The following is a 27,467-nucleotide window of genomic DNA, read 5'->3' as shown; positions in this document are numbered from 1 at the left end:
TTTAGAAAAAAAGTTTTATTACCTACTTATTTTAATTCCTTAATATAAAAGTATTAATTTAACATAGTATTAATTTCGTTATACTGTACAATTGAGACAGATCTTATGTCTCAAAGTGAGTGACACGGAAAACCACTTACTACAAGATGGGCCGTGATCGTGAAATAAAAATCATTGTTACGGAATACTAAGTAATTAAATAGTTTTTAGTAACACGATGTGATTTTTAAATTTTAACTTTATTTATAACTTAATTTAATAATACACAACCTCATTATTCACTTCTATAAGAAGTGAAACTAGAGTACTTTCTAGAATATACAAGCGCTTCTGATTTAATGGTTCTTAGCTAATTTACTCGCGTGTTCCCGTAGGTGAACACCCGCACGAAACAATAACAAAAACAACCAGACCCTAGCCATCTTTAACAATGATCCGAAATCGAATTCGGACCGGTAATTTGCTTGGGGCCATTAGTAATGACTCAGTCACCACATAACAGTTCTCAAAATAAAAATACGTGACAGATAATTATTGATTTATGTACATATTCTGTTAGTAGAACGTATTATAATTCAAAAGTTTAAACCAAAAATCAGGCATACAAAATGTCTTATTATGAAATCACGATTCCATTTTGATCGAAGATATTAATAAAGTTCTCACGAATGTTAGGAGTATGTAGGTAATTGATGAAAAAGATGGGAGTGGGTTATTGAAGTTTGCTAAACAAAGTTTTGGAACGAATCTCGTGAGGTGTATATTTTGTCGTCAAGGGAAACACAAAGAGAAACGTCACGTCATTGACATCATAATATTCCTGCAAATCGATACGTAGCACACTTTTAAATTTAAATTACAACGATCCAAAATAGATAAATTGTGACATTTACGCAATCCTCTTTCGTCACTTATTTGATCTTTTTAAAACGCTTCTTCACGACTTCACGCGTATTTCTGAGATCACCTAATAGATTTCATTAGACGTTCATTAATATGTTTCATGTAAAAGATTTTTGTAGCGCTAACTTAATACATATAATAATATGTCGTCACTCCTTTAAAATTAAATTAAGCATTTGTACTGGTGGTAGGACCTCTTGTGAGTCCGCACAGGTAGGTACCACCACCCTGCCTATTTCTGCCGTGAAGCAGTAATGCGTTTCGGTTTGAAGGGTGGGGCAGCCGTACAACTATACTGAAACCTTAGAACTCATATCTCAAGGTGAGTGGTGGCATTTACGTTGTAGATGTCTATGAGTTCCAGCAACCACTTAACACCAGGTGGGCTGTGAGCTCGTCCAACCATCTAAGCAATAAAAAAATAAAAACAATTTTTTAAGTCATATTGGTTCGTGCGTCTCCATCTTTTTCTACATAATAAGTCGGTTTATCATCCGTAATTGAAATCACTGATACAGTCCCAAACAGTACAATCACGGATTTTCAAGGTTTTTTCGCAAAATTCTCGTAGAGCCAGTCCCAAAAATTGATTCTCTTCTGCTCGGGGTCCACTTTCGATGTAAAGTTTCCAGTGATATCTAGATAGTTGACGTGCGAACTCTCATTTACAGGTAACCATTTAAAATCTACAATAGACTCGTAATCGACCGGAGGTGTCGGATTTCTGAAATAAAATAATTTTTTTGTTAATGTACAGCTTCGATCAACAATAGTAAGTTACAATTGTTGATCGAAGATGTACAGAGACATATTTTCATTTGACGAATGTTATTTATTCGTCTTTATTTGACGATTGTTTAAAATAAAATACCCTAAAAGTGATTTTAATTATGTTTTCGATGTTAATTCCGTGTAATTACGATTATTGAAAATATGTATTTTAAATGTAATTTAGTACCTACAGATGCAAAATTCGGAAGGAATAACAAAAATAGAAAAATGATATCCTAAATGTTTTTAATTTTAAGAAGATTAGGTAAGATTAAATTTGATCGGTTTTCTTTTTACTAGAGATTCCAAGCACTGTTGTTAGGTTTATTTAGAAAGAAACGATTAATTTTACTAAAAATGCCCGATAGACTCACCCGGTTTTAGCAAAGTTAGTCCACATTTGTACCATTTTCTTCGATACGGCCCATTCCGTGGAACCTTCGTCTAATCTGTAATTAATTCTCGAGAAATAAAACAGATATCCCATTTCGTCGCCGTGACAGGCTCCTGGGTGCGTAATACCCAGCATCCGTTTGAAGAGACCCAGGGCGCCGTCGAATGCGAACCGATATAAATATGTGGGACTAGTTCTGTTGCTGGCTCCGTAAAGCCGCACGGTCTCCAACGTCGGCCTCAAGAACATGACGTCCGTGAATAGCTGACGAATAAAATATTACAAAAAAATGTATTTATTATATTACATACGTACGTAACTTTTGTAAAATGATAAAACCGTAAAATTATTAGAAAATAGCGTTAAAAAAACTGGTCTTTTTTTGTTGTTATCGATATTCTATAATAAACAAATTAAACAATTTCTTTCACTAATTATCATTAACTATCATCTACTACTATCATCATACTAATATATAAATCTACGGTGGTTTTTACGGATGTTCCGTTATAACTACTGAACTATGCATCCGATTGGCTTGAAACTTGGTATTCATGTAGAAAATACATGTACTTAATGGATATTTATGTGAGTATTAGACTCCCTAATAATAATGACAATAAATAATAATGTTAATTTTAAATGTCCAGCGAAGCGGGCGAGTACGGCTAGTATTACTATAAAACTCACATCAATCAGACTGTCAATGTTTCTAACATCGACAGGTCTTTGTTGGAAGTAGAATGCCCTGATGACGTCCGTAATTTTTTGGTTTAGGGTAACGTTTTGCTGAAGTAACTCCGGTGGGACCACTCGCATGAACTCTTGGTCCAATTCTATCAGCAACTTCGGATAGCGTTGTAAACCTGGAAAACATGTTTAAAATGTAGTCAAAGAGATTAACCACTTTATAGCCTTAAAATACGAAATGTTAGATTTAATTGAGTTGTCTCATAAATGAACAGGATGATATAAATGCGAAAGATCAACTAGTGTGGTCTTGTAGTTCTAAGCAGACAGTAGTTGTTAGGCTTGTAGTTTTTAAGACGTCGTTGTGTCACGCAGCGGTGAACACCACATAGTAGGTAGGTTAGTTAATAAGTTGTAATAAGCTATAAGAAAAAAAAATCAGTTGGCAGGGGAAGTGGGATCGACAAGAAGACAACACATTCTTACATTTATTTCCGTTATCTGGTACCTGTAACACAAGTTCTTTACGAACTTATCACGGGACCAGTTAACGTGGTGTGATTGTTAGTAAATATTTATTAATATTTATTATTTATTTATTATTAACATATCAACGAAGATTATAGAAAGAACAATAGATAAAAATACGGATGCTTAGCCACTCCGGCACCCATAGGAGCATCCTCGATTTATCTCGCATCATCATCACTACTCCATTACATATAAAAGCCAGCGGAAACAACCAGGGGTGTTAGGGGGTGTATGATCACAGTATAGGCATAGAGAGTTGCCCTGAGGCCCGTGCTGTCCCGTCAAAGGGGTCACGATTGCCCGACCCTGCGGTCTTATAACGGGCCCTATCACAGATACAACCACCCCGATTACTCTCTTTAGACAACCCATACCCTGGGCCAGGAAGGTCAAGTACCTGGGCGTTACCCTGGATGCATCGATGACATTCCGCCCGCATATAAAATCAGTCCGTGACCGTGCCGCGTTTATTCTCGGTAGACTCTACCCCATGATCTGTAAGCGGAGTAAAATGTCCCTTCGGAACAAGGTGACACTTTACAAAACTTGCATAAGGCCCGTCATGACTTACGCGAGTGTGGTGTTCGCTCACGCGGCCCGCACACACATAGACACCCTCCAATCCCTACAATCCCGCTTTTGCAGGTTAGCTGTCGGCGCTCCGTGGTTCGTGAGGAACGTTGACCTACACGACGACCTGGGCCTCGAATCAATTCGGAAATACATGAAGTCAGCGTCGGAACGATACTTCGATAAGGCTATGCGTCATGATAATCGCCTTATCGTTGCCGCCGCTGACTACTCTCCGAATCCTGATCATGCAGGAGCCAGTCACCGTCGACGCCCTAGACACGTCCTTACGGATCCATCAGATCCAATAACCTTTGCATTAGATGCCTTCAGCTCTAATACTAGGGGCAGGCTTAGGGACCCCGGTAACCGTACTCGTCGAACTCGACAAAGAGGTCGACGTGCAACCTAACCCATGCATCAGCCCGCTGAGTTTCTCGCCGGATCTTCTCAGCGGGTCGCGATTCCGATCCGGTAGTAGATTCATTCGCGAAACAATTGCTCTTGAGTTGTTAGGTCTCCTTCGGAGGCGCTCGGGCAGTTGTTAGCAAATCCCACCCCTCTTGGCTGAGCCTTTGCTCGCCCACCTGTCCTGGTGAAACTGGAAAGGCCTTCGGGCCACCAGTAAACTTTCAATCATAAAAAAAAAAAAAAAAAAAAAAAAAAAAAAAAAAAAAAAAAAAAAAAAAAAAAAAAAAAAAAAAAAAAAAAAATAGATACAACCAGTTTAATAATAATAATCAAGAATAGATTAACGCCTGCGTCATGTCTAAAATGCGGGCAACGAATATTTCGCAACAGTTTCCAGCTAAAACTATTTCACGTGTTTGGGTATACGTTACCGAAAATACATACGAATGTGAACGAGAAACTTTAGTTATGTAATGAATGGGTACTGGGAAACGACCCATTGCTAAACGTTATTGCAAAGTTTAATATGGAACGAATTTTAGCACAAACAAAACTAACGAGATATCGATATAATAACCGGCAAACTTCTTGAGCATTTGTCGACGTAGTGGGGGTAAGTTTGCGCATGGTACACTCACGTGCAAAAACATTACTTACTCTGCGTCATAATGCTATTAAATTATTAAAATCAACATATGTATTTATTTATATATTTATTAGAACATCAACAAAACATATAGGTTAATAATTGTAATAATTTAATCTTGGGGTAAAATAGATATTCCTTCTATTAAGTCAAAACTAGAGCTGTTGCCAGGTCTTCGTTCAGTTGAAGCGAAGCTGGTATTTGTAATTTTTTTTTCGTTATCATAATCTTGACCATCATCATCATCACTGTTTTCATCACCCGAGTCGCTATCATCGTGATGAGTCGACATAGGGCTCATCGGCGTAGTTTACAACTCGGTCGATTCGGTCTTCTTTTTTGTCTATAATTAATTATTTTTTGAAGATATTCGATTCGTAGTAATCGAATGTTACTTTTTTCATTTACCAGCTTCCGATTATTTTCTGTTCTTTTTTTCCATCTGAAGCCTAGCTCTTTCATAATCCGTCGTAAGCTTAATTCCGAGCCATTAAAATTTATATCTTCTTTAAATTTTTCGAAGCCTTTCTACGGTATGGAGTTTCGCTGCTTGTTATGTAGTTATTATGATTACATCTTTTTATTACAGATTGAACGAAACTATCCATTCCGGTAACTTTCTTCTTCCCTGATCTTTTCTTACCCGGAGTCCGAAACACGGCGAGCAAGCCAGAGCCTTTAGCTTCGTTAATAATGCACCTAACAGTACTCACTGATGTTTTTGTTGCTTCCGAAGTCTGTTTTAATTTTTCCATATCATTCTTCCCATGTTTTATAAAGAAGCAATATACGTCGTACACAAATTTTCTACCCTTTCTTTTAAGTACTACACCAGTTTGTCACGGCATAGTGTATGTTTTATAAAAAATCAACAAACACACAACAAATAGCAATGGCAACAAAGTCCACAAGCAATTATAACAAATAACTTAACGATTAATAACGATAGACTTTCCACTGTACGCAAGCGTACTTTTGGGAGCAAGCGGAATGAGGGCGCAGTGCGGGACGCAGGGTTCGACTGATCTACCAATAACGCGCTCGATACGATTTCCCCTGCCGTCGCGCCTCACCCTCACCACCAAAGTGATCTAAAATTCGGTTCTGCGCAGTCAAGGTCATTTGCTCACGAAGTTTGCCGATTACTATACATGTGATTATTAGAGATGTACTACTTATACAAACACGTGTTGTATTATGTAAATTTTAGTAATAATGTAACAGTTGGGTGTATTGGCTGTAGCCCAGTTAAGCCGGTACCGGCTGTTTCGATTATATAATTTGCGTGATTTGCATACCTAAGTAATGTCATAAAGTTTCGCGAATTCACTTTAGAAGAGTACCAAACATTAAGACTAAGATTTTTAATTTAAATTTTTTAAAAACTTTTGTTTGTTAATATAAAAACAGTGTCAAATTCGTTGAAGCTAACATAACCAACGCTTTGAGGATTTGAGGATACTAGCAGTAGGTAAGCAAAAAAAATTATCGTAGGCATGCATTTGCTAATGATATTTCCTCTGGTTTTTTTTTTTCATTTATGCTGATAGCCTTGAAAGGCTATTTAAGCTCCACCCTAGCGTATAGGTGAGCTCTCAGTGCTCAAACCGGAAGATTATTATTAATTCTATTAACCTTATTATTATTAACCGGTGTTCTATTAACCTGGTATTACAATAATAGTCTTAATGTATTAATACTGGTCCCAACGATACCGTATGTATATAGTAACATTTCAAATTTTATACAAACAAAGAACTTTGAAGTGGATTATCGGTGAGCAATATTTTAAATAAATACTCAAAGGCAATAGTTTATATATAGAGTGTACCTATACTTCAAGTACTAGTGGTTAAAATAATAACTACAGAAAGGTACTGATTTTTTTTTATATTTGTGTTCTATATTAATTGGTTACTTTAAAAGAAAACATTTTCAAAAAAGATGATACGGTGTCATGCGCTTGCAAACATTTTAAACTTGTGCTTATTGGTTCAATACCCGAAACATTCAACGGGACCATTGATATATAAAATCAATGAACGGGACAGTCTAATGGTGTATTATATTTTATGGCACTAAGTTTTTTGTTAGTTCCATTAAGCACTTATTATCCACTCCTATTTCTATTTCTGTCACGAAGCACTGCATTTCGGTTTGAAGGGATAGCTGTTACAACTACACAATTTAAACTTAGACCTCATGATTCTAGGTGGGTGGCTACATTCCCTTTGTGATGTGTCCATGGGCACCGGGGACCATTTATCACCAGGTGGGCCGTGAGCACATTTACCGACCTAAGCAATAAAAAAATTCTGTTCACTGCAGTGTACTATTACTGATTTGATTTATATGGCACTTTCAAGTTAACTTCTAATTCACGTTGAGATTAAGTTCTAACGTCTCAAGTATAGTTACAATGGCTGCCCCACCCTTCAAACCGAAACGTATTATTGTTTCACGGCAGAAATAGGCAGGGCGGCGGTACCTACCCGTGCGGACTCAGAAGAGATCCTACCATCAGTGATTACGCAAATTATAACTTTGCGGGTTTGATTTTTATTACATGACATATTATGTTATTCCTTCACCGTGGAAAGTCAATCGCGAACATTTGTTAAGTACGTATTTCATTAGAAAAATTGGTACCCGCCTGCGGGATTCGAACACCGGTGCATCGCTACATACGAATACACCGGACGTCTTATCCTTTAGGCCAAGACGACTTCATATTATGTACATTTAATTGAAGTCATAAACGATCTGCGATTTTTTTTTTAATGTTGAAGTACGAATACAAACTGTTAGGTTGAATGTTTTCCAGTAAGAGCCGGCACCGATTCGTTGCGAAAACTAAATAATACCAAAACTTATGAGTCGAGTTGGTATTGTGACATTGAGCGTTACCGCGCGCCGACACGAGGATGTGACATAAGCGACATGTTACCCTACATTATGTAAGCAGTGCAAGTTATTGTCGTAATATTTCGTTTTTAATTGTTCCACTTCTCTTGTTTCGTTGTTACAGTTGGGAGGACGAACTCGCCCACCTCTGTGCTTAGTGTGAGTTTTTTAACGTTCTCGATAGCGTAAAAGTTAGCTCATATTTGTATGGAGTGGTATAGTTTGCCTACGTTTGCCGTTAGAGGCGCTGTGCCAACTGCATACAAAATTGAGTTAACTTTTACGCTATCGAGAACGTTAAGAAACTCGCACTAAGCACACTGGTCGGTATTGGTTACCAGAGGTGATCGTGGGCATTCACGATCCAATCAACCACCGAAGTTTCAATTCTATTGTAAAGTTTATTCTATTCTTAAAACTTGAACATAAGATTGCTTCGTCGTTGTAATAGGCTGAGATGCAGGCACCCGCCAGTGTTAACATATAGTTTACGACCGGCTGCTTTCCTGACATCAATCATATTTCGAAACGCAGCCGCTAAATGGTAAGAAAAGGCATAATTAATATATTAACTGCTAACACTAAGGAATAGTGTTGCGAAACTCCTAGAAAACAACGTTTGTATTCATATCTGTGGCTTTTATATTCTGACAAACTATTATTTGATGTTTTCAATTTTCATTTGCAGCTGGCATAAGCGAAGTTCATAGACTATAGTGCACGTTATTTGATTTTTATTCAAAACTATACATTCTTGTTCCTTCGTAGTCGACTTAAAAATGGGATTTGCTCCTTGGATCTTTGAAATTTTTTGATAATGCGTGTCATTACACTTTGCATAACAATCTCTCATCTGATACGACGTGATGTCAGGTAAAAGGTTCATGATGAACCATTTTTATTTTTGATAAACAAGATTAGAGAGAGATACCTTAGCTCCGGAAACGAAATATATACTTTCAAATCTCTACGTTCCAGGGAAAATGTTGCTCACTTCCAAAATGTCACAAAGGATGAAATTAAATTGGCATGAAATGGAAAATTACTATGACAATACACTCTACATTGTAAATAAATATTATCAACTCAAAACGCAAAATATCGCTGTATGTAGTATTATCAATCCCTAACGTTTATTGAAATAAGATTAAAAAGCAGATTTTGCAATTTGAAAATAAAACTCAAGGGCACGACCTCAATTTGCGATACCTACTAATAATACTAATATTTGATATTAAATTTGTATCCACACTTTTATATTATTTGGCCTCTGATTTTTTTTGTAGATAGGTGTACGCTGTGTGTGCTTTTAGACGTATGATGGAGCCCATAAACGATGTGCGATCTACTGGCTAATCAAACAACGCTTGTACAAAGCCGTTGGACCCATCCAACTGTGTTGTCGTGGCCTAGAGGATAAGACGTCCGGTGCATTCGTATATAGCGATGCAACGGTGTTCGAATCCCGCAGGCGGCTACCAATTTTTCTAATGAAATACGTACTTAACAATTGTTCACGATTGACTTCCACGGTGAAGGAAATCTTATAATAAAAATCAAACTCGCAAAATTATAATTTGCGTAATTAATGGTGGTAGGACCTCTTGTGGGTCCGCACGGGTAGGTACCACCGCCCCGCCTATTTCTGCCGTGAAGCAGTAATGCGTTTCGGTTTGAAGGGTAGGGCAGCCGTTGTAACTATACTGAGACCTTAGAACTTATATCTCAAGGTGGGTAGCGCATTTACGTTGTAGATGTCTATGGGTTCCAGTAACCACTTAACACCAGGTGGGCTGTAAGCTCGTCCACACATCTAGGCAATTAAAAAAAAAGTGGCATTTCTTTAAAGACGTAAATAATAATTTTGAAAGGCTTTTTGTTATGGCACCACAAAAAGCAGGGATTCTTACCCCTGCCTTTTGATATGGAAAATCTTATTCTTTACTTCTTGTGAAGTAGATTAAAATGATACAAAACAAACAAAACTTACGTCGAAATAAAATTAAGCCTTCCTGTGCGTTGTATCCTGTCAGAAACGGTACGTCTGCTCCCGGGAGAGATTTTCTCGGAGTTTCAGTGAGGAATGAGTCTGGCAAGTCAGGCTCAACGGCCGGTAAGAATGGCAGCGCGACTGTGCTCTGTAGATCGGCTGATTTACCAGGAGCTCCTGCCAGTCTCGCTCCCGCCTTCACTAGTAGCTCGCTCGGCGTCGCGCGGAGATACCCTGATACAAGCAAGTAATTTTTATTTATTTATTTATTAAGTTGCACCAACAAAGTGATCATCATACAAAACATTGACCAATTGACAAAAGTTCATGGCAGATGTCACCTCAATTTATAGGTGCAATCGACAGTGCATTAAGAACAAAAATAAAAAATTAAATATATAACTAAGATTTGATTACATTTGATTGATTGCTTAAGATTAATTTATATTTGATTTGGAAATGATCCGCGACAGATTTTTCCTGTAAGTTGTGAGACAATTATAAAAAATATCTATTTCACTTAAAATTAGTTCAGCGCAATCGGACAACTCCGAAGGAACATTGACGGAGATCGCGCTATCGTGGACATTATTGTAGTCCCAAAGGATTTTGTTTAAGGGATTATTATTTTAATTTTATTATATCTTTATATATAAGGGGGTAATTATATCACAACCAAGCGATTTTGTGTTTAATCACCTCGTTATTGAACTGTTTATTGACCTTGACTGCTGTAACACGAGAGCATAGTAATTCAAGGCCAGAGTTGCTTTGTTAAAGGTAATTGGTATTCGGACTCCACATGTATTCGTTCATGTCTTGGGTGAGTTTTAGGTACCTCATCCAAAATGATAAATAATTGTAGAACACCATACGTTAAATAGTTTTATTTCGCTGAAGAGCACATTAGTATTTTTGCCTACCTATATTAATAACCTCGAGGGCTAATCTTAGCTTCACCGGATGTGTAGGCGAGTTCGCTAGGCTCAGCTGGGAGACTTTATAATACTAGCCCTAGCAAGCGCAGTGCTTTGCGACCCACTGCGAAGATCCGGCGAGAAACCCAATGGGCTTCGTCTGTCAGTTAATTTTCACGAAACTTTCGTCGCATTCGAGGGGTTTTACGAGAATATTGACCGGTGCTGGTAGGTATGCCTAAAAGCACCGATAGTGGATCGGGAGGATTCGAAGTGACGTGTTTTGGGTGACGGCGACTGTTTACCGTAAGACGTCGCTTTAAGATGGTGAGCGGAGCGTGGGTCACAGGTTGCGTAACAGCAGACGCTTACATACAAAGAGATTGTTAATAACCAGTCATGTTTGGAGAGAACAAAATCACTACCGGCACTCTTCGACTTTTATTATAGACATAGTTAATTTGAACGGAAATGCTTACTGACAATTTAATGAGAGAAATATGTTTATAATTTAATAATTAAACCTTTATGCACATAAACACCTTTTGAAGAAGAAATGAAGGTATATTATATAAATGATTTATATGTATATTATGTATGTCTTTGCTTTTAAACTTTAATCACATGAAGTAATTAAAAAGTAAGAAAAGCTCTTCATATACATATGTTAATCCGTGATATATTGAAACAGTCATAGACTGAAACATCCCCAAAAGTTAACAGAAAGGAATAATTGGAGATTCCTAGCATGAAGGCATAAAATAGATCAAGTTCGAAAAATTGTCTTCCCTAATGTATTTGCGTGGCCAATAATGTAAATCAAATCACATTAATTCGCAATCGGATTTTACCTGCTTAAAAAATACGGGGGTTGCTATCTGCCTTCGTTACTATCAGGATCACGAAATATGAACTCATTATAACAACCAACAGGTACTTGAAGACTATAATTTTTTTTTTTTTTCGGTTACGTTAATTCATTTTCGGCAATCTTTTATTTAGAGACCCTGCAGACAAAAGTTCATTAACCTTTATACAATATAATTAAACCATTTTCGACACAACATGTAGTACCGGAAATGGTATTCACACAACTGATACGTACACCACACCACCTACACATTAAAGCCTCACCTAGTAATTCTGCAGTACTGTTGGTGTCGATACCAAGCTCTCTGCCGAGTTCGAAGGCACGCTCTCGAGGTTGTTGTGCGAGTGCCCACGGAGACAGGGCCACGCCGCTTTCAGCTATGGCTCCATGAAACAAATCCTTAAAATTTTAAAATGAAAAAAACATAATCACAACATTCTGAAAAGTTTAGAACAAAGAATGGAAGTGGCTTAACTCTGCCCCTGACGTCTATGAGTGACGATAACCACTCACCATCAGGTGGGCCCTATGCTGGTCTGCCTACACGGGCAATATTTTTTTTTATGATATTTCTACTATTTTACAAATGGTAAACTATCTTAAGTATATATGTATTGGTATCATCGTCGTGTCTTGCTGTTTGAAGGTAGGCCGTTATTTTTACGAAATTGAATTTCGTCTTTCGTCAGCCACGTGGCAAAGTAAAAAGCAGTTTTATGCACACTTAATAATGAAAGATTACATAATAGATTTGCAAATTAATTAAAATCAAAACGTTCATAACAATAAATGAGACAATCAATAGAATTGTAATGTAAGAAAACATATTGATAGTAACATGTAGATTACCCGTGAGGCCGGTGAGAGCATATGAAGGTGTACGGAGGCTGCACCAGCGGATTCCCCAAAGATTGTGACTCGAGACGAGTCGCCGCCAAACGCCTCAATGTTGTCACGTACCCATTTGAGAGCCATTACTTGATCCTTCACAAAAATATAAATACATAATAACATATTTTTTAATTCTACTCTTATTAATTATATTTTTATGAGCTATCTTTGTTCTGCATAGTTTGATTACAGCAGTTATATTCGTAAGGTGAATGTCAAGTTCATTTATTTTAATAAAATGAGTCTCTTTTTTGAATATTTTATAATTAATTTATTCATTTCAGCTTTAATGGAAGTAGCCAGGTGATGTTGTTGAGGAGATAAAACTTAAACTTTTCAAACGACGTTTTCCATATATTCTTTCAGAAACAAACAAATTGGACAAAGCAATTTAAATCAAGCACTTTAAGTTATGGCATGAAATATTTTATACAAATTAGAATAAAAGGGATTGGATTAGATTGGATAGCTTTAATCTTGCAGCAATGGGCAACAGCAAAATTTTTAGTCATTCGGACTTGACCAAGATGCTAAAACCATGACCGTCGGTTGTGAAAGAGCGACGACGTAATTGGCCGTCATAACTGCCAACAATTTTTACGGTGTTTGCCTTCATGCATGTCATTATTTGACATGGAAACAATTCCTCATCAATTGACAAAATTCCTAAAAACTCTTTAATTATGTTTAAAAAAAAATCATTAAAAACCGAAATACAAAATTTAACTAGACTATTTAAAAGTCTTTTTTTTATCCACCTATTAATGCATTTCGAACCGATACATCTCCAACTCTTATATCGTATCTACAAAAAGGCTGATATTAAATAATCTTTATCTTAGTTTACTAATAATTAACTTAAAAATAATGTGTTATCAATACCCAGGTACCACTTGCTTGTTTATTTCCTCTACGAAGCGGTCATGCATTACGGTTTGAAGAGCCACCATATCGATGTAATTGAGACTGATTCAATGGTACTGGGTGGTATTCACTTTATAATGCTTATAAGCTCCGATAATATTTTAACTAAGAGCCGTTAAAGATAATGAAAGCTTAATATAAATTGCTCGAAAGCTTTGCTTACTTTGAGTCCCATATTGCCAGGGACTTCTTCGTTTTCGAGGCTTAAAAAGCCGAGAGCTCCAAGCCTGTAGTTTAGGGTGACCAGAACTACTCCAGCGCCGACCAAATGGTCAGGACCGTACAAGAAAGCATTGCCGGATCCAACCGCGAAAGCCCCACCGTGGATCCAAACCATTACGGCTAATTTTGGATTGTACCTATTAAAAATGATTACAGGATATTTAAAAAATAATAATAATACTGTATGTTTGTGTCAAATTAATCGAATTAATTACTAGTATCACTATTAGTATAGTAGTAGTAGTAGTATCTATTATTAGTATAGTAGTAGTAGTAGTATCTATTATTAGTATTGTAGTATTATTATATCTAGTATCAATACAATATCAATACAAGGGCAATCAAAAAAATAAAAAAAATAAGTAGGTAGAGAGAGAGAGAGAGAGAATACACTTTATTGCACACCAAAACACAATTTACATTCAAAAAAACAATCAAAAAACAGATAAATTTGTACAATAGGCGGTCTTATCGCTAAAAGCGATCTCTTCCAGACAACCGTATAATTTATAGAAATTCTGGAAAATATAAAAAATATAGCAGGTATGTTGCGGTGTACTATAGATAATACGTTATAGAAAATATATACATGCAATAAACAAAATATATACCGTTTACATATAATATGAAATATATACTTATTATTATATACCAATGTTAAGGATCTCTAAATCCCCCTCCAAACAAGTTTTATTCTCGCCCACCACCGAGCTTCACTTCATCGAGCGATCGCGAACGCATGCATATACATCTTTAACGATTACATACTATACATTATCTACTACAATATTCAACTTCATTATTATTTGTTCTTCAGTTGTTTATCTTTAATAAACCTGTAAATACGAGCCAAATCGTTTCATTGAAGAGAACAAGACATCCAGCAAGGAACAACCAATATACATACTTACATACAATACATACTAATATACTTACATACACATAATACATCAACAGTATGGAAATAATAAATGATGATGCAAACAAACAGCACTAAGAAGATAAGTAGTGTTCCTTCACCATTCTTTTAAAACAGTTTAAAGTTTGAGCACTTCTCACTGCATCCGGCAGAGCATTCCACAATCGAACCGCCTGGACGGTGAATGAATGATCAAAGAATGATGATGAATGCGCCGGCATTTTCAGTCTCAGGCTATCCGATGATCTCAGGGAAAAATTATGCGTATCACGTAGGAACTCGAAACGTTCTTTGAGATATATGGGGGCATGGGGGTTAAAGAGAGTACAGTATAGTAATGAAAGGACATGAGTATTGCGGCGAAGGCGAATTGGTAACCACTTGAGTTTAGTGCGAAATTCAGATACATGATCATATTTCCGTAAACCAAATATGAATCTTATGCAGAAATTTTGTAGCCGCTCAAGTTTATCAAGTTGTGTTTCAGTTAAATCAGTATAGCTGGCATCGGCGTAGTCAAGAATTGGAAGAACGAGAGATTGTGCAAGCGCAGTTTTAGTGGCAGTTGGAAGAAAATTTCGTAACCGTCTCAAAGATCCAGCTGTTGCAAACACCTTCGGGCTAACCTCTTTTATCTGAGCGTTCCATGAAAGGTTTTTATCAATTAAGATTCCTAAATTTTTCACAGTATCGCTGATAGGAATTGGTACGCCATCAAATAAAATAGCCGGAAGCTGCGACCATTTCACTTTCGAGCACAATCTTGAACTGCCGACAACAATGACCTGTGTCTTCGACGGGTTCACCCTCAATCCATGCGAATTACTCCAACGGGATAATATTGATAAGTCATTATTCAGCGTCTTCATCGCGTTGGTCAGTTCTGACAAAGAAGTTTGTGTATAGATCTGTAGATCATCTGCATACAGGTGGTAGGAAGAAGTCAGTTGTATAGAAATAGAATTTATAAAAATTGAAAAAAGTAAAGGGGATAAAACGCCACCCTGCGGTACACCTACGTGCGTTTCACACCATGAAGAATAGGCATTCTCACAGTGAATACGCTGTCGGCGACCAGACAGGTAACTTCGAAACCAATCAACCACGGTCGGAGATATGTTAATGGAGCTAAGGATGGCTAGAAGTATGTCGAAATCAACGGTGCCAAATGCATTACTGAAATCCAGCAATGCCAACACCGTCAGTTTCCCACTCTCCATGCCAAGTCTGATGGCATCCGTAATATTCACCAGGGCTGTGACTGTGCTATGACCAGGACGAAAGCCGGATTGGTAAGGGTTTAAAAGCTGATTCCTTGTAAGAAACTCATTGAGCTGGTTGTAAATCAAGCGTTCTAAAACCTTTGAAAGGAACGGTAAAATGGAAATTGGACGGTATTCTGAAAAGGATATAGGATTCGACTTTTTTGGCAGTGGTGTAATTTGTGCTTCTTTCCAAGCCTTTGGAAAGATGCCGCTAGATAATGAGTGATTGAGGATATGACAGATAACGGGAAGGATTTGGTCCAGGATAGGAAGGATCATATTACGGGCGACACAGTCACTTCCAACTGCATTGGAAGTTATAGATAATATGCTCCGCTTAACATCACAAGCCGTTAGGTGATTAAAAACAAATGGAGAGCAATTTGGGACTGGAAGAGATGAAATATGATTTAATGTTTTTGATTTAGTTGTCCCATCAAAATCGGACGACGCACAGAAATGTTGATTTAATAAATCAATACTCGAATGAGATAAATGAGTGTTATGTTGTGATTTTCCAATCCCCAGTGATCTAAGAAATTTCCAGACTTTAGCTGGATCTCCATTTTCGACAGCACTATGGATATGTTGGCGTTGTGCATCCCTACACACCCTGTTGCAGTGATTACGGATGCGGTGATAATTTGTGCCATTTTCGAGGGTAGGTTTTTTCTTATATTTTAATTTAGCAGCCGCCTTCTTGATTAAGATACTTTTAATTTCATTAGTAAGCCACGGCGCTGGCAAATGTTTTATTCTTACTGGTCGACATGGTGCGTGCTTGTCATATAGACCAGTTAATTTTGCATTGAACTGATCAACTTTCTCATTGATTGAGGTAGAACACGTCAAAGCAGTCCAGTCAATGCTGCCTGCATCTTCTCGAAGACTTTCAATATCCATACCGTTAAAACTGCGCAGCAGAAGAATTTTTGACTTAGCCTTAGGAGGTCGTACTTTGTATGAGACGAAAATGAGATCATGATATGAGAAAGCGTCAGCTGTACTTATAAGCAAATCTACTCATTGGGGTTTTTTGTATTATTGAAGTTTCAAATAGGTATTTTAATTCTTCATTCTACAAGTTTTAAATGTATTAAAGGTTTACCCAGAAATATTATCAGGCAACGCTGGAGTATATACGTTTAGGAAGAGACAATCCTCATCGCCCTTATATGTATCAAATAACATAAACCGATGAGGGCAGACTGCTCCTTCTTCTAGCGCATCCCGGATCCCTGACCAGGGCTCCAATTGAACTGGAGGTCGGAAACGCAGAGACCCGTGCGGCGGTTGCGCATACCTTAAAATAAAATATCAATTTTAGTTGGAAATTGTGACTTAATCGAAACTAGATTCATGCAAGTTATCTCGATATTAACGCCACCGTTGTCGATTACTAATCTGGATGGTTCCATGCGCTAGCTATCATAAATATAAGTGAATTGAAGTACAAATGGGTAAAGGGGTATTGAAGAAAACTTATTTTTGAGATCGCGAGCAGTGGTTTAGCAGAACACCGATTAGTACTGACTAGTCATTATTAGTACCGAGAATACCTACTACTTATCGATTTTTATTGACTACCGATTACTGACTACTGATTAATACCGGTTAATACTCATCGGACTAGCACTAACTAATCGGTGCTTTTTTAATTTCATATTAACACGAAACTTTGTTTTAATTTATTAATAATGTAAATTTAAGCTATGTACTTTGAAAAAGCATGTCTAATGGGTAGCTCTGCAGTACCTAATTCCTTTGAAGCTGTAGTAAGGAGTTTGGCTGGTGGTACGAGTAACAAGCTTTCGACCACGCAGAGCACCATATTTTGTTGAGATGATAGGACCGCCGCCGACTCTCATACGGTCTACCAAGGCATGGACCAGTCTCGCAGCCCGAGCCGGCACGGCTTGTAATCTTCGCAGGGCGTGCTTCAATCCAACTGACTCACTAACGGTGCTAGATAAGCGTCTCCAAGCTCCGGTCACCTAAAAGAGTAGAGATTTCAATTAAAAACCAATAAAAATCAAACTCTGGTTAAACTGATGTTCAGTTTTATTTAATACTTTCGATACACTCGCACATTTTATTGAGTTACCAAAGTTAATATCAAAACGAGGTACGAGGTATGATAAATTTTATTGTATAAGTGCTGTCTTCAAACCAGAACTAATGACGGTCCTGTCTAGCCTCCTAGCCTATCAATACGGGCACATCCTCTACCAATGAAATAAAATGAAAAAATACAAAACGAAAACAACTACTATATGTATGTATTACATTATTTTTTATTATATAGTATAATAAGTATATTCTTTTATTTTAAAATAGGTAGGTATGTAATTTTACAAGATCTGTTTTCTCTTTGGATCGTTTTTTACGACTTTAGTAAAAATAAATTATTTACTTGTCCTTAAATGCAGCAATGGAGTTATTCAATTAATGCACCGAAAAATGCGTCAACTAATTATTACTTACCTGACAGGTGAAATAACATAAGTGAGAATTCATTTAAAATATTTCTGTTAAACTGTTGATTATGGTACAATAATTATCTCAAGCCGGTGGTGGAAATAATCAATCACGAATTCCTCTTCTATGTATATGGTAAATTCAAAGGGTTTGCTTTTTTTTAAATAATTTTTATGACATAGTAAAATAGTAAAACTTTAGTTGAGTTGAATAAGAAAACCTTTTTATTATTTTAGATGTGTTCACAGGCCTAAACTTGAGGTTAAGTTGGACCTACATTAAGATATGAGGTGAAAACTCTCATCTTATTATATAGGTATATTATAACGAATGCAAGACTGTTTTGCGGCAGAAATAAGCAGAACCGATGAAGAAGTGAGGACTCACAATGCGATTACTATTTTTTGTTGTTGTTTCGGGTATTAAATAAGTACATATAAACATCTTTCTAGTTATTCCTTCATGGCGTTAGTCGTTCATCAGTTCGTGTTAGTTACGTCATTACTTCCGTTTATCAGTTATATTCATTGAATGCCTGTAAATTAATATTACGGGCTTTGATACCCGCTTAACATTAGACGAGATATCTATGTCACCTATCTCCGGCTGCGGTGAGAAGTGAACTTTCAACTGCCTTAAAAGAATGATTAGTTTAGGTGTATTATATTTAAGAATGATGACAGAATATTACGTTTCTGTTTAGTGCTATTTATATGTAAGTATATTGCTAAGTAAGCGATAAAACGATTTGAGTATTGTAGGTATGCATTTATTGTAGGTATCTATGATTTTTTCTTCATTATTTAATAATTTGCTTAAAGGTTTGGCCTGTTTTTATAGGTCGATCTGAATATTGTTAATACAAAATAGTACACCTCAACATTCCTGCAGTATCTATTTTAGAATTTATCTGAATATATTGTCTGAATACATTGTGTGCAACGATAAAATCGTACCTATATTGTACATTTATAGCTGTACGTTGACTGTTCCGCGTTGTTAATTGCGTTTTGATGGTAAATAAACTCTCTCTCTGTATCTGCCTCTCTTCCTCTCTCTATGAAATAAATCAAAATCGTTTGAGATAAATAACTTAACGAAACAGTCTATGAATACAAAGCTTACATACACGATACATCGATGACATTACGAAACTTAACATTTGAATTTGTGAGACGGCTATTGTCAGCTTATTTTTACGCAATATTAGATAGTTAGTTACCGAACCTTTCGTCGATTACACTTTTTTTTCTCTGTACAACGGTATGTTGAAATTTTCTGATGTACATATTCATAGTGTGATGCATTTATTTAATTAGGCTGTAGGCGAAGTTCCGTGTGCTAAATCAAAATTGATCGAAAATTTAGATTACATTTAATTATTTTACCCTGGGAGTAAATTATCATTTGACACTTATTCTTATGTTTTCTAAGCCGGCTCACGATCTCAATATAACCTGTGCCGAAGCCATTCTACAAAACGAAGACCGATGATCTTATCAGTTAGACTTAGCCATTGATTTAAAGACTTAGCACGATAACACTAAAATCAAATATGATTTTTATATAATTTAAATTTTTGGAACGCACGCAATGTAACACGATTAAAAATCAAATGACAGTTACTTTAGGGTGGTAGTTTATTTCAGATTCGACCTCGGGAACGATTATTCCAAATAATTGTTTAAACAGAAAGAAAAATTTCCTACCTTTGTAGGTAATATACACACAGCCTTACCTGTACATACATTTGCATCTATTTTAAGATTTACTATTTATATTATTTCAATAATTATTAGCCCAAAGACATTGTCGGTACTGTTCGAATTGCAAAATATTGTTTGAGATCGTCTTATTAATTATCAATCTTTCTTGGCAGCTTTCCAAAGTCTATTTTCGTGAAAGCTTAATCAGGTCAAAAATTTCACAAACTAATAAACGGCATTAAAAAGAAATTTATTAAGATTTTTTCCTAGAAATAAATTAGCAAAATCTGCAAAATTTAAGGTTTTAAGGTTAGGCATGGGCAGATTAATTCACAATCTCCAAGTGTCGTAACATTTGACCTAGTGACATTCACGGAACAGAATCCTCGTAGCTATAAATTTTGGCAATGTATTATTGAGTCGCAGCGGGTATGTAGCCGAATTGAAAAAAAAAAAGGCAAGCGTATGTCGCAAAAAGCACAAGGGTTCAGCAGTCAGAATGAACGCTCATACTTAAATTCAAAAATAATTAATAAATAATCAACATTCACTATAAATCATTTCTAAGGTCCGAAAAATTTATAGAAATGAAATTACTAGTAGGTAACCAATGATACCTAGATAATGATTAAGCATTTTTTTTCAACCCACGGACAACCATTGCTGGATTAAATTATAAGATATTTTACATTATAGCTTTTGTAACAATAGTAAACATAGGTGTTTTTATTATTGCTTAGATTTCTGAACGAGCTCATGGATTACCTAGTGATAAGTGATTACCGGGGCCCATTGGCATCAACAACGTAAATGCCAACACCCACCTTGAAACATGAGTTCTATGTCTTTCATAACACAACGGCTATTCCACTCTTCAAACCGAAACGCATTACTGCTTCACGGCAGAAATAGGCAGAACGGTGGTATGTACTAGTGCAGGTTCAAAGGCGTCCTCCACAAGTCAAAGTTGACCACAACCTTTAGAGTGATGTGGGACGAGTATCTTTCAAGAGGTCTTTGAAATACGAAGTTTTCATATAGACTTTCTATTTACGTTAAAATATTATTAATGCTTTTAAAACTGAAGAAAACTCTGACTGAATCTAAATATCAACATTTACTGTGTTGAAAATTCTTTATAAATTATGATATAAATAACTAGAACTTTTAAAAAGAGATCTGTATGTCGTTTTGAGTTATTGTTTTATAAGATGCTCTTAAAACTGAATTTAGAACATAATCATTCATTCAGACTACGGAATTCTCTACTGTACGACATGCGACAAGCACTTAGTTGTTTTTTTTTTGTTAAAATTGCAGTAAGAAATCTCTTAATCAAGTTGTATAGCATGTTCGAATGAATGCAATGGATCATTAATAAACTAAAAAGGAATCAACAAGTTTAATGGAGGGTTTAATGGAAAAAGTTGAACAGTTTGGATTCTTTAAAGTTTTTCAAGTTCATTAAGTTATTGTGAATATGAAACAAGGTAAATTGACGTTCTCTGAATTATTATTCAGTACGCTATTTGGGAACATTATGAAATCGGCTGAGTATGAGTATATTCATAACGATATATACTGAACATATATAAAGAAAAAAAAACAGTAATTTTCAAATGCAAATGTGATTTTAAAATCATGTCTCAAGATTGAGACCGACATTTGCTTTATAGTTTCCACGGGCTTCAATAGCTGGCAGCTAGTTGCTCTACTCATCTAGACCATTTAAATACAACATATGTCATCTTTGATCATTTCTAATTTAAAAAAAAGTAATTATACGGTTTTTGCGACAAAATTAAAGTATAAAGTTATAGTTTTTCAGTTTACGACGTTTGAATTAACAGTTTTCAGTTTTCATATTCACTAAGGCGACTAAGGTGTTAATACTAACCACATTGTACCTAATACTAGAAACGCGATACTTAACGTAATAATAGTTTCAGGTCTATATGTATTCCATATAAATAATATTATAATAATTTTCATTTATCTTCCCTAGTTGTGATTAAATAATATTCGTTTTCTTTTAAAGAAATTTCATATGGCTGCATATTTTTATTAGAAATTATTAGAAAGCAACAGCGAATACTCAGATTTTTGTAAAATAGCATCATAGAATAGCATCTATAAAAATTCATTGCCGACTAGATAAAACAATTTCTAGGATATAGCTTTGAAACTAAAACGTCTGTGGCTTAACTATGTACATACCTAGTGTGTAAGTATTACATTACGCTTTGCTTTGCTAAAGATGTAATGAGAGTGCGTACGCACTGTGTTGCGTAAAATGGCTTAATGTGTATCGTATAGATGCGATACGTTTCTCGTTGCGATATTTTTGTTTGGAACACATACCCCGAGTGACAGTGCAATTCACCTGATGTAATTACACGTGCGCAGGTTAAAACGTGCCGTTTTATTCAAAGGTTGTGCATGGGTGCCGTGGTTTACTTACTGAGTGGGAATTTTGTTTACCTAATCGATGCCTCCAATGAACACTACTCTAACTCAAAATTTTGAAATTTTAGTTTTTCACGCAAATCGGTTCACTATTTTAAAAGTATTACAAATTCATTATTAATGGCGTTCGAAGCAAGAGTAAATCAGCTAGTTACATAAGAAAAAACCATAAAATCTTTATTATTGCAGATATATTTATCAACTTTTTTCGTTTAAACTCTCCTCCTGTAAACCTACGAATTTGGAGTTAGAGTAGTGTTCATTGGAGGCATCGTAATGATCTGATCAAGAAGGAGCTTTAAGCGTTAAGCCTTAGGAACCGATAAGCATCGTCAGTGATGCCATGGTAATATGTGATGAGCAAAATAACACTGTGATGAGAGTAGGTTGAAAATTTCCTTATGAGGTTTCAATTAAATGTTGATTGGAAATTCATTTTTGTAACTCACCTTCATGGAATTGAGGCTGGAAGCCGCATTGGCAACAACATCTCCAAGAGTTGCAGGAGGAAGGGCATCTGTATGAAGCACCAATGTGAATGCACAAATGGACAAAGCGCGCCACCACATGCGCATCTCTGTAGGCAGGTCCGCGCAGAGCCTCAAAGTTCTTCGACTAAACAATTTAGATTTCTTCTTAAAGTGCCCCTTAATTATCTAAAATTGAAAATAATATTTTAATTAATAAGTATGAAATTTACTTACTACGCGATATGCTGTTAATTAACATTTTTACCTAGCATAGCCAATCATTTTGAATACTTAAGTATTTTTTATAAAATGTAAGTAAATAGAAAAAAATAATATAATACACTACAATGATAAAGTTATAGTAATTGTTTTAAGAAATACTGTCTTTATCAGCCTATAGCAGTCCACTGCTGGACATAGGGCTCTCTAATTGCATGTCACTGAGCACAATCCTCGGCTTCTGTCATCCAGTTGCTGCCAGCCAAGGCACAGATCGTCACTCCACCGAGCTTGAGCATCCTGCTCTACTTTTGCAATTCGCGGTCTCCACTCAATAACACGGTTACTCCAACGGGTATCGGTTGTCCGGCTAATATGGCTATCCCGTTGCCACTTGAGCTTGCTAATTCGCTGTGCTGTATCTATAAATTTAGATATGTCAATGAATGATGTTATAATCCATTTCGTCGCGAAATGAAATAATATAAATTTTGTTTTTATAGGACTGAATGAATGGCAATCTCAGAATCCATCTAATATTATTCGGAGACAGTAGCTCATAGGTATCATAACGCGATTGGTGCCACAAGCTTTTAAGCTATATACCTTTCAATACCTATATAACTTTCTAGATAAGATCGAAATCTCAATTGTGTTGTTGAAGAACTGTCCCGCCAATCAAACCGAAAGGCATAATTTGTTAAGGGCAGAAATATCAACAGCAACAAGCCCACAGTGAACTGGCGATGGCAGTTTACTGGTTATATATTTCTTAGTGGAGACCGCTGCCTGTTCTTCGGTGAAACCGTAATCCTTAAGTTCCGTAAACTTTTACGAGAAGAAATTGAATAGTGCTATTCTATCCAAGCACCCGAGTTTTTTTTATCATTGAAGGATAACTGGTGGCTCGGAGGCCTTCCAAGTTTTACCAGGGCAAGTGGGCGAGCAAAAGCTCAGCGAAGGGATGGGATTTTCTAACAGGTGCCCGAGCGCCTCCGAAGGAGACCTAACAACTCAAGAGCAACGGCTTCGCGAATGAATCTACTACTGGATCGGAATCGCGACCCGCTGAGAAGATCCGGCGAGAAACTCAGCGAGCTGATGCATGGATTAGGTTGCACGTCGAACTATTTGTAGAATTCGACGAGTACGGTTATCGGGGTCCCTAAGCCTGCTCTTAATGTTAGAGATGAAGGTGTCTAATGCAATGGTTATTGGATCTGATGGATCCGTAAGGATGTGCCGAGTTATGGAACACACATATACCTATGGATTCTTATTGCATACGTTACGTGCACATTATTCTGTGTTGATCACTTTAATGATATTTCTGTTCAAATGAGCGGGCAAACATATTCTCGGCAAATCTAAGTCAGACTATGTAGTTATTGTTGAGTACAGCGAGGCGTGCTTGGCCGTCCTCTGTGGTAGCTGTGTTATTCAACTTGCACTTTCACTAGCCGAGGGTTAACAAAACACAAATTATTTCGTTTATCCGGTTATAGATTGTGGTGAAAATTGGTAATCTGGGAAATTATACTTTAACTAAGTTGACATTTATGTTATATTTTTATGTCCTGTGCAACGTGTTCACAAGTACCTACTCGGCATCCATGATAGCATGTTATCCTTAATTTTATTGTCAGTACCAAACCCGATGAATACTGGTTGGTTTATAGTATCAGCTCTATTAAAACAATGCTCATATGCCCTTCCAAGGCCTCAAGACATTTAAATATTTTCATACAATACAATTGAAAATTCTTTCTTCTTTCACAAAACTTGTCGCTTTTTTTTGTTATCCTACCTATGCTGATAGCCTTGAGAGGCTATTTCAGCTTCACCCTAACGTGTAGGTGAGCTCACGGGGCTCAAATCAGAGTGTTGCTAGCACTGGCCCTAGCAAGAGCAATGCTTCGCAGAATCTACCACCGAATCGGAAACGCGACCCACTGAGAAGATCCGGCGAGAAACTCAGTGGGATATGTCTATGGGTTAATTCGCTCGTCGAGCCCTTCGTCGCAAGCGACGGGTTCGACGAGGACGGTGACCGGACACTTGTCGCTTACACAGAGAGATGTGTATGGTTCACAATAACCACTAAAACCCGTTCTGTGCTTGTCCACACATCGCGTACAATAGAAAAAGTACATGTCAATAGTCATTTAATTTAGTAGGTAACACGCCGTAAAATAAAACGTCTGAAATGTCATGAATGTCATATTCATCGAACTTTCCATCAACTTTGCATCATGCACTTTGTTGTAATTTAAAAAAATGTACAATCCACAACCATCCATACAAAACGGAAGCACTTTGTGTTTAATTTAAGTTATGTAAGGAATACGATGCCATGCTATAATGGATGTTGTAGATCGCGATAATTCCACAGAATATTTACGTCATTCAGAAAATCAGACAGTATACATTGAATTTAAAACGTCGAACGCAGCTTACATAACTCGTGTCGCTGACAGTTATCGTTACATCACTAGAAAATAACATCCTTTACTGTGTATACTGTGGCGGTAGCCATCACAGAACACAAGATATTTGACAGATGCCTGAATCTCGCTTACGACATTTTCAAGATAAGCTCGCATATATACAAGCTCCGAACAACAACACCAGGACCGCCGGTCTACCGAGCAATATCACCCGCTCGGTGGAAGATCTTCCCTTTCGTCGTATATTCCCAAATACTAATTTACTACCGCAATTTTAACGCGAACCCAGTTATCAGTACTAGCAAGTGAGTAGTTTAACTGAGTGTAGATGTATCCCTTTAGATTTTACTGGTGGTAGGACCTCTTGTGAATCCGCGCGGGTAGGTACCATCACCCTGCCTATTTCTGCCGTGAAGCAGTAATGCGTTTCGGTTTGAAGGGTAGGGTAGCCGTTGTGACCTTAGAACTTATATCTCAAGGTGGGTGGTGCATTTAGGTTGTAGATGCCTATGGGCTTCAGTGACCACTTAACACCAGGTGGACTATGAGCTCTTCTTCCCATATAAGCAATAAATAAAAAGTAAATATCTATGTAACTTTGCTCTCGTGGTGGGAGTGGCTGGAGCCTGACAGAAGAAGCCGGCGCCATTCTTCCCTGAATCTGTTTATAGCTCATTCTTTACATGTTCTATGTAGTTTAAAATTAATAATTCTCTCTTGCTCTTCTTATCTTTGCCTCAATGATTAGGAAGTGCGCGGGTTTTATTTAATATGAACTATACCTATTAATTTATGCTCGAAAGTTTTTTACAAATATTTCTAACTTATTATAACTATTATCTCATTGTACTACAGCGAACCCTTATTTGTATGTGGTCATATAGAATATGACATTATTGCTTGTACATAATATGATGAAGCTACATATTGCGGTTACCACTTGTTTGGTGACCACTCACCATCAGGTGGGCCGTGTGCTCGTCTGCCTACAAGGGCAATAAAAAAATAAAAAGGTATTTTAATGATTATCGAGCAAAAAGGTCCTAAAATGAATTTTAAGAAAGTTATTAATTAAATTTTTCCGTCCATTAACCTAACCGTTATTTTTAAATACAAATATAAAGGGAGTAAAAACTGCTTCTGTATTCATCCTATAAACGCCATCTGAATACCTACTATTAATTCAATGTTTATGTTCTTTATCAGAAAAGAGAAGGTGTCTTTTATAATTCTAGGTACCTGGTACCTAGGTATGTACATAATATACATTTAAACACTGTCTAAAACATAGACCTAATAATCTTAATATAATCATTAGGATAATATTCTTATGTAAGAAATATTCTTATGTTTACTTTTGTTGCTCATGCATTAATGGAGAGTTGGCATAGCACGAAACTTATTTTTAATTCATATTTATACTAATTATAGGTGCCTATCGCTCAACGTATTGTCTTATACTTAAAAGTTTTGTGTTTTGAATAGTTTTGAGCATAAAACAAGTAATAATTATGAAATAAACACTGTTGTTTAGCCGGTTTTACTATTAGGTATTTCCCACAGTCTATCCGTGGTCATGGTGCTTGAAAGAGTGCCGAAATATCGTCATCTGAGTAAAAGTAAAAATCGTGGTATATAACAGCCCGTTAAATGTCCGTGTTTATAAGTATGGATAGCCGCGAAAGTTTAAAAAAAAAAACGTATCTTGTGAGTAAACATTACCTAAGATTTTAGAATCCGTTCACTCCGTCTTAAGCACAATTGTAAACACAAGCTCAAATGGCTCATAACACTGATCACTTTAAAAACACACGATACAGTTATTACTTAACGAATGCTTAGTATTGAAATAAGTAAACTGC

General features: G+C 36.5%; 1 protein-coding gene across 1 annotated transcript; it reads right to left on the bottom strand.

Moving 5' to 3' along the window:
• Positions 1-27,467, bottom strand: LOC114245753 (carboxylic ester hydrolase). Its single transcript, XM_028178026.2, has 11 exons — positions 27,328-27,467; positions 22,919-23,125; positions 17,575-17,813; positions 16,928-17,122; positions 13,577-13,772; positions 12,448-12,582; positions 11,862-11,997; positions 9,811-10,044; positions 2,759-2,934; positions 2,049-2,332; positions 1-1,627 (listed from the first exon to the last, which is right to left on the bottom strand). Exons 2-11 carry the CDS (start codon positions 23,042-23,044, stop codon positions 1,447-1,449), a joined length of 1,902 nt encoding a protein of 633 aa, XP_028033827.2. The 5' UTR covers positions 23,045-23,125; positions 27,328-27,467; the 3' UTR covers positions 1-1,446.

The sequence above is a fragment of the Bombyx mandarina genome, chromosome 25 (assembly GCF_030267445.1).
Source record: "Bombyx mandarina strain Sakado chromosome 25, ASM3026744v2".
Lineage (NCBI taxonomy): Eukaryota > Metazoa > Arthropoda > Insecta > Lepidoptera > Bombycidae > Bombyx > Bombyx mandarina.
The sequence above is the reverse complement of the archived record's forward strand: the minus strand, read 5'-3'. Positions and strand labels throughout refer to the sequence as shown.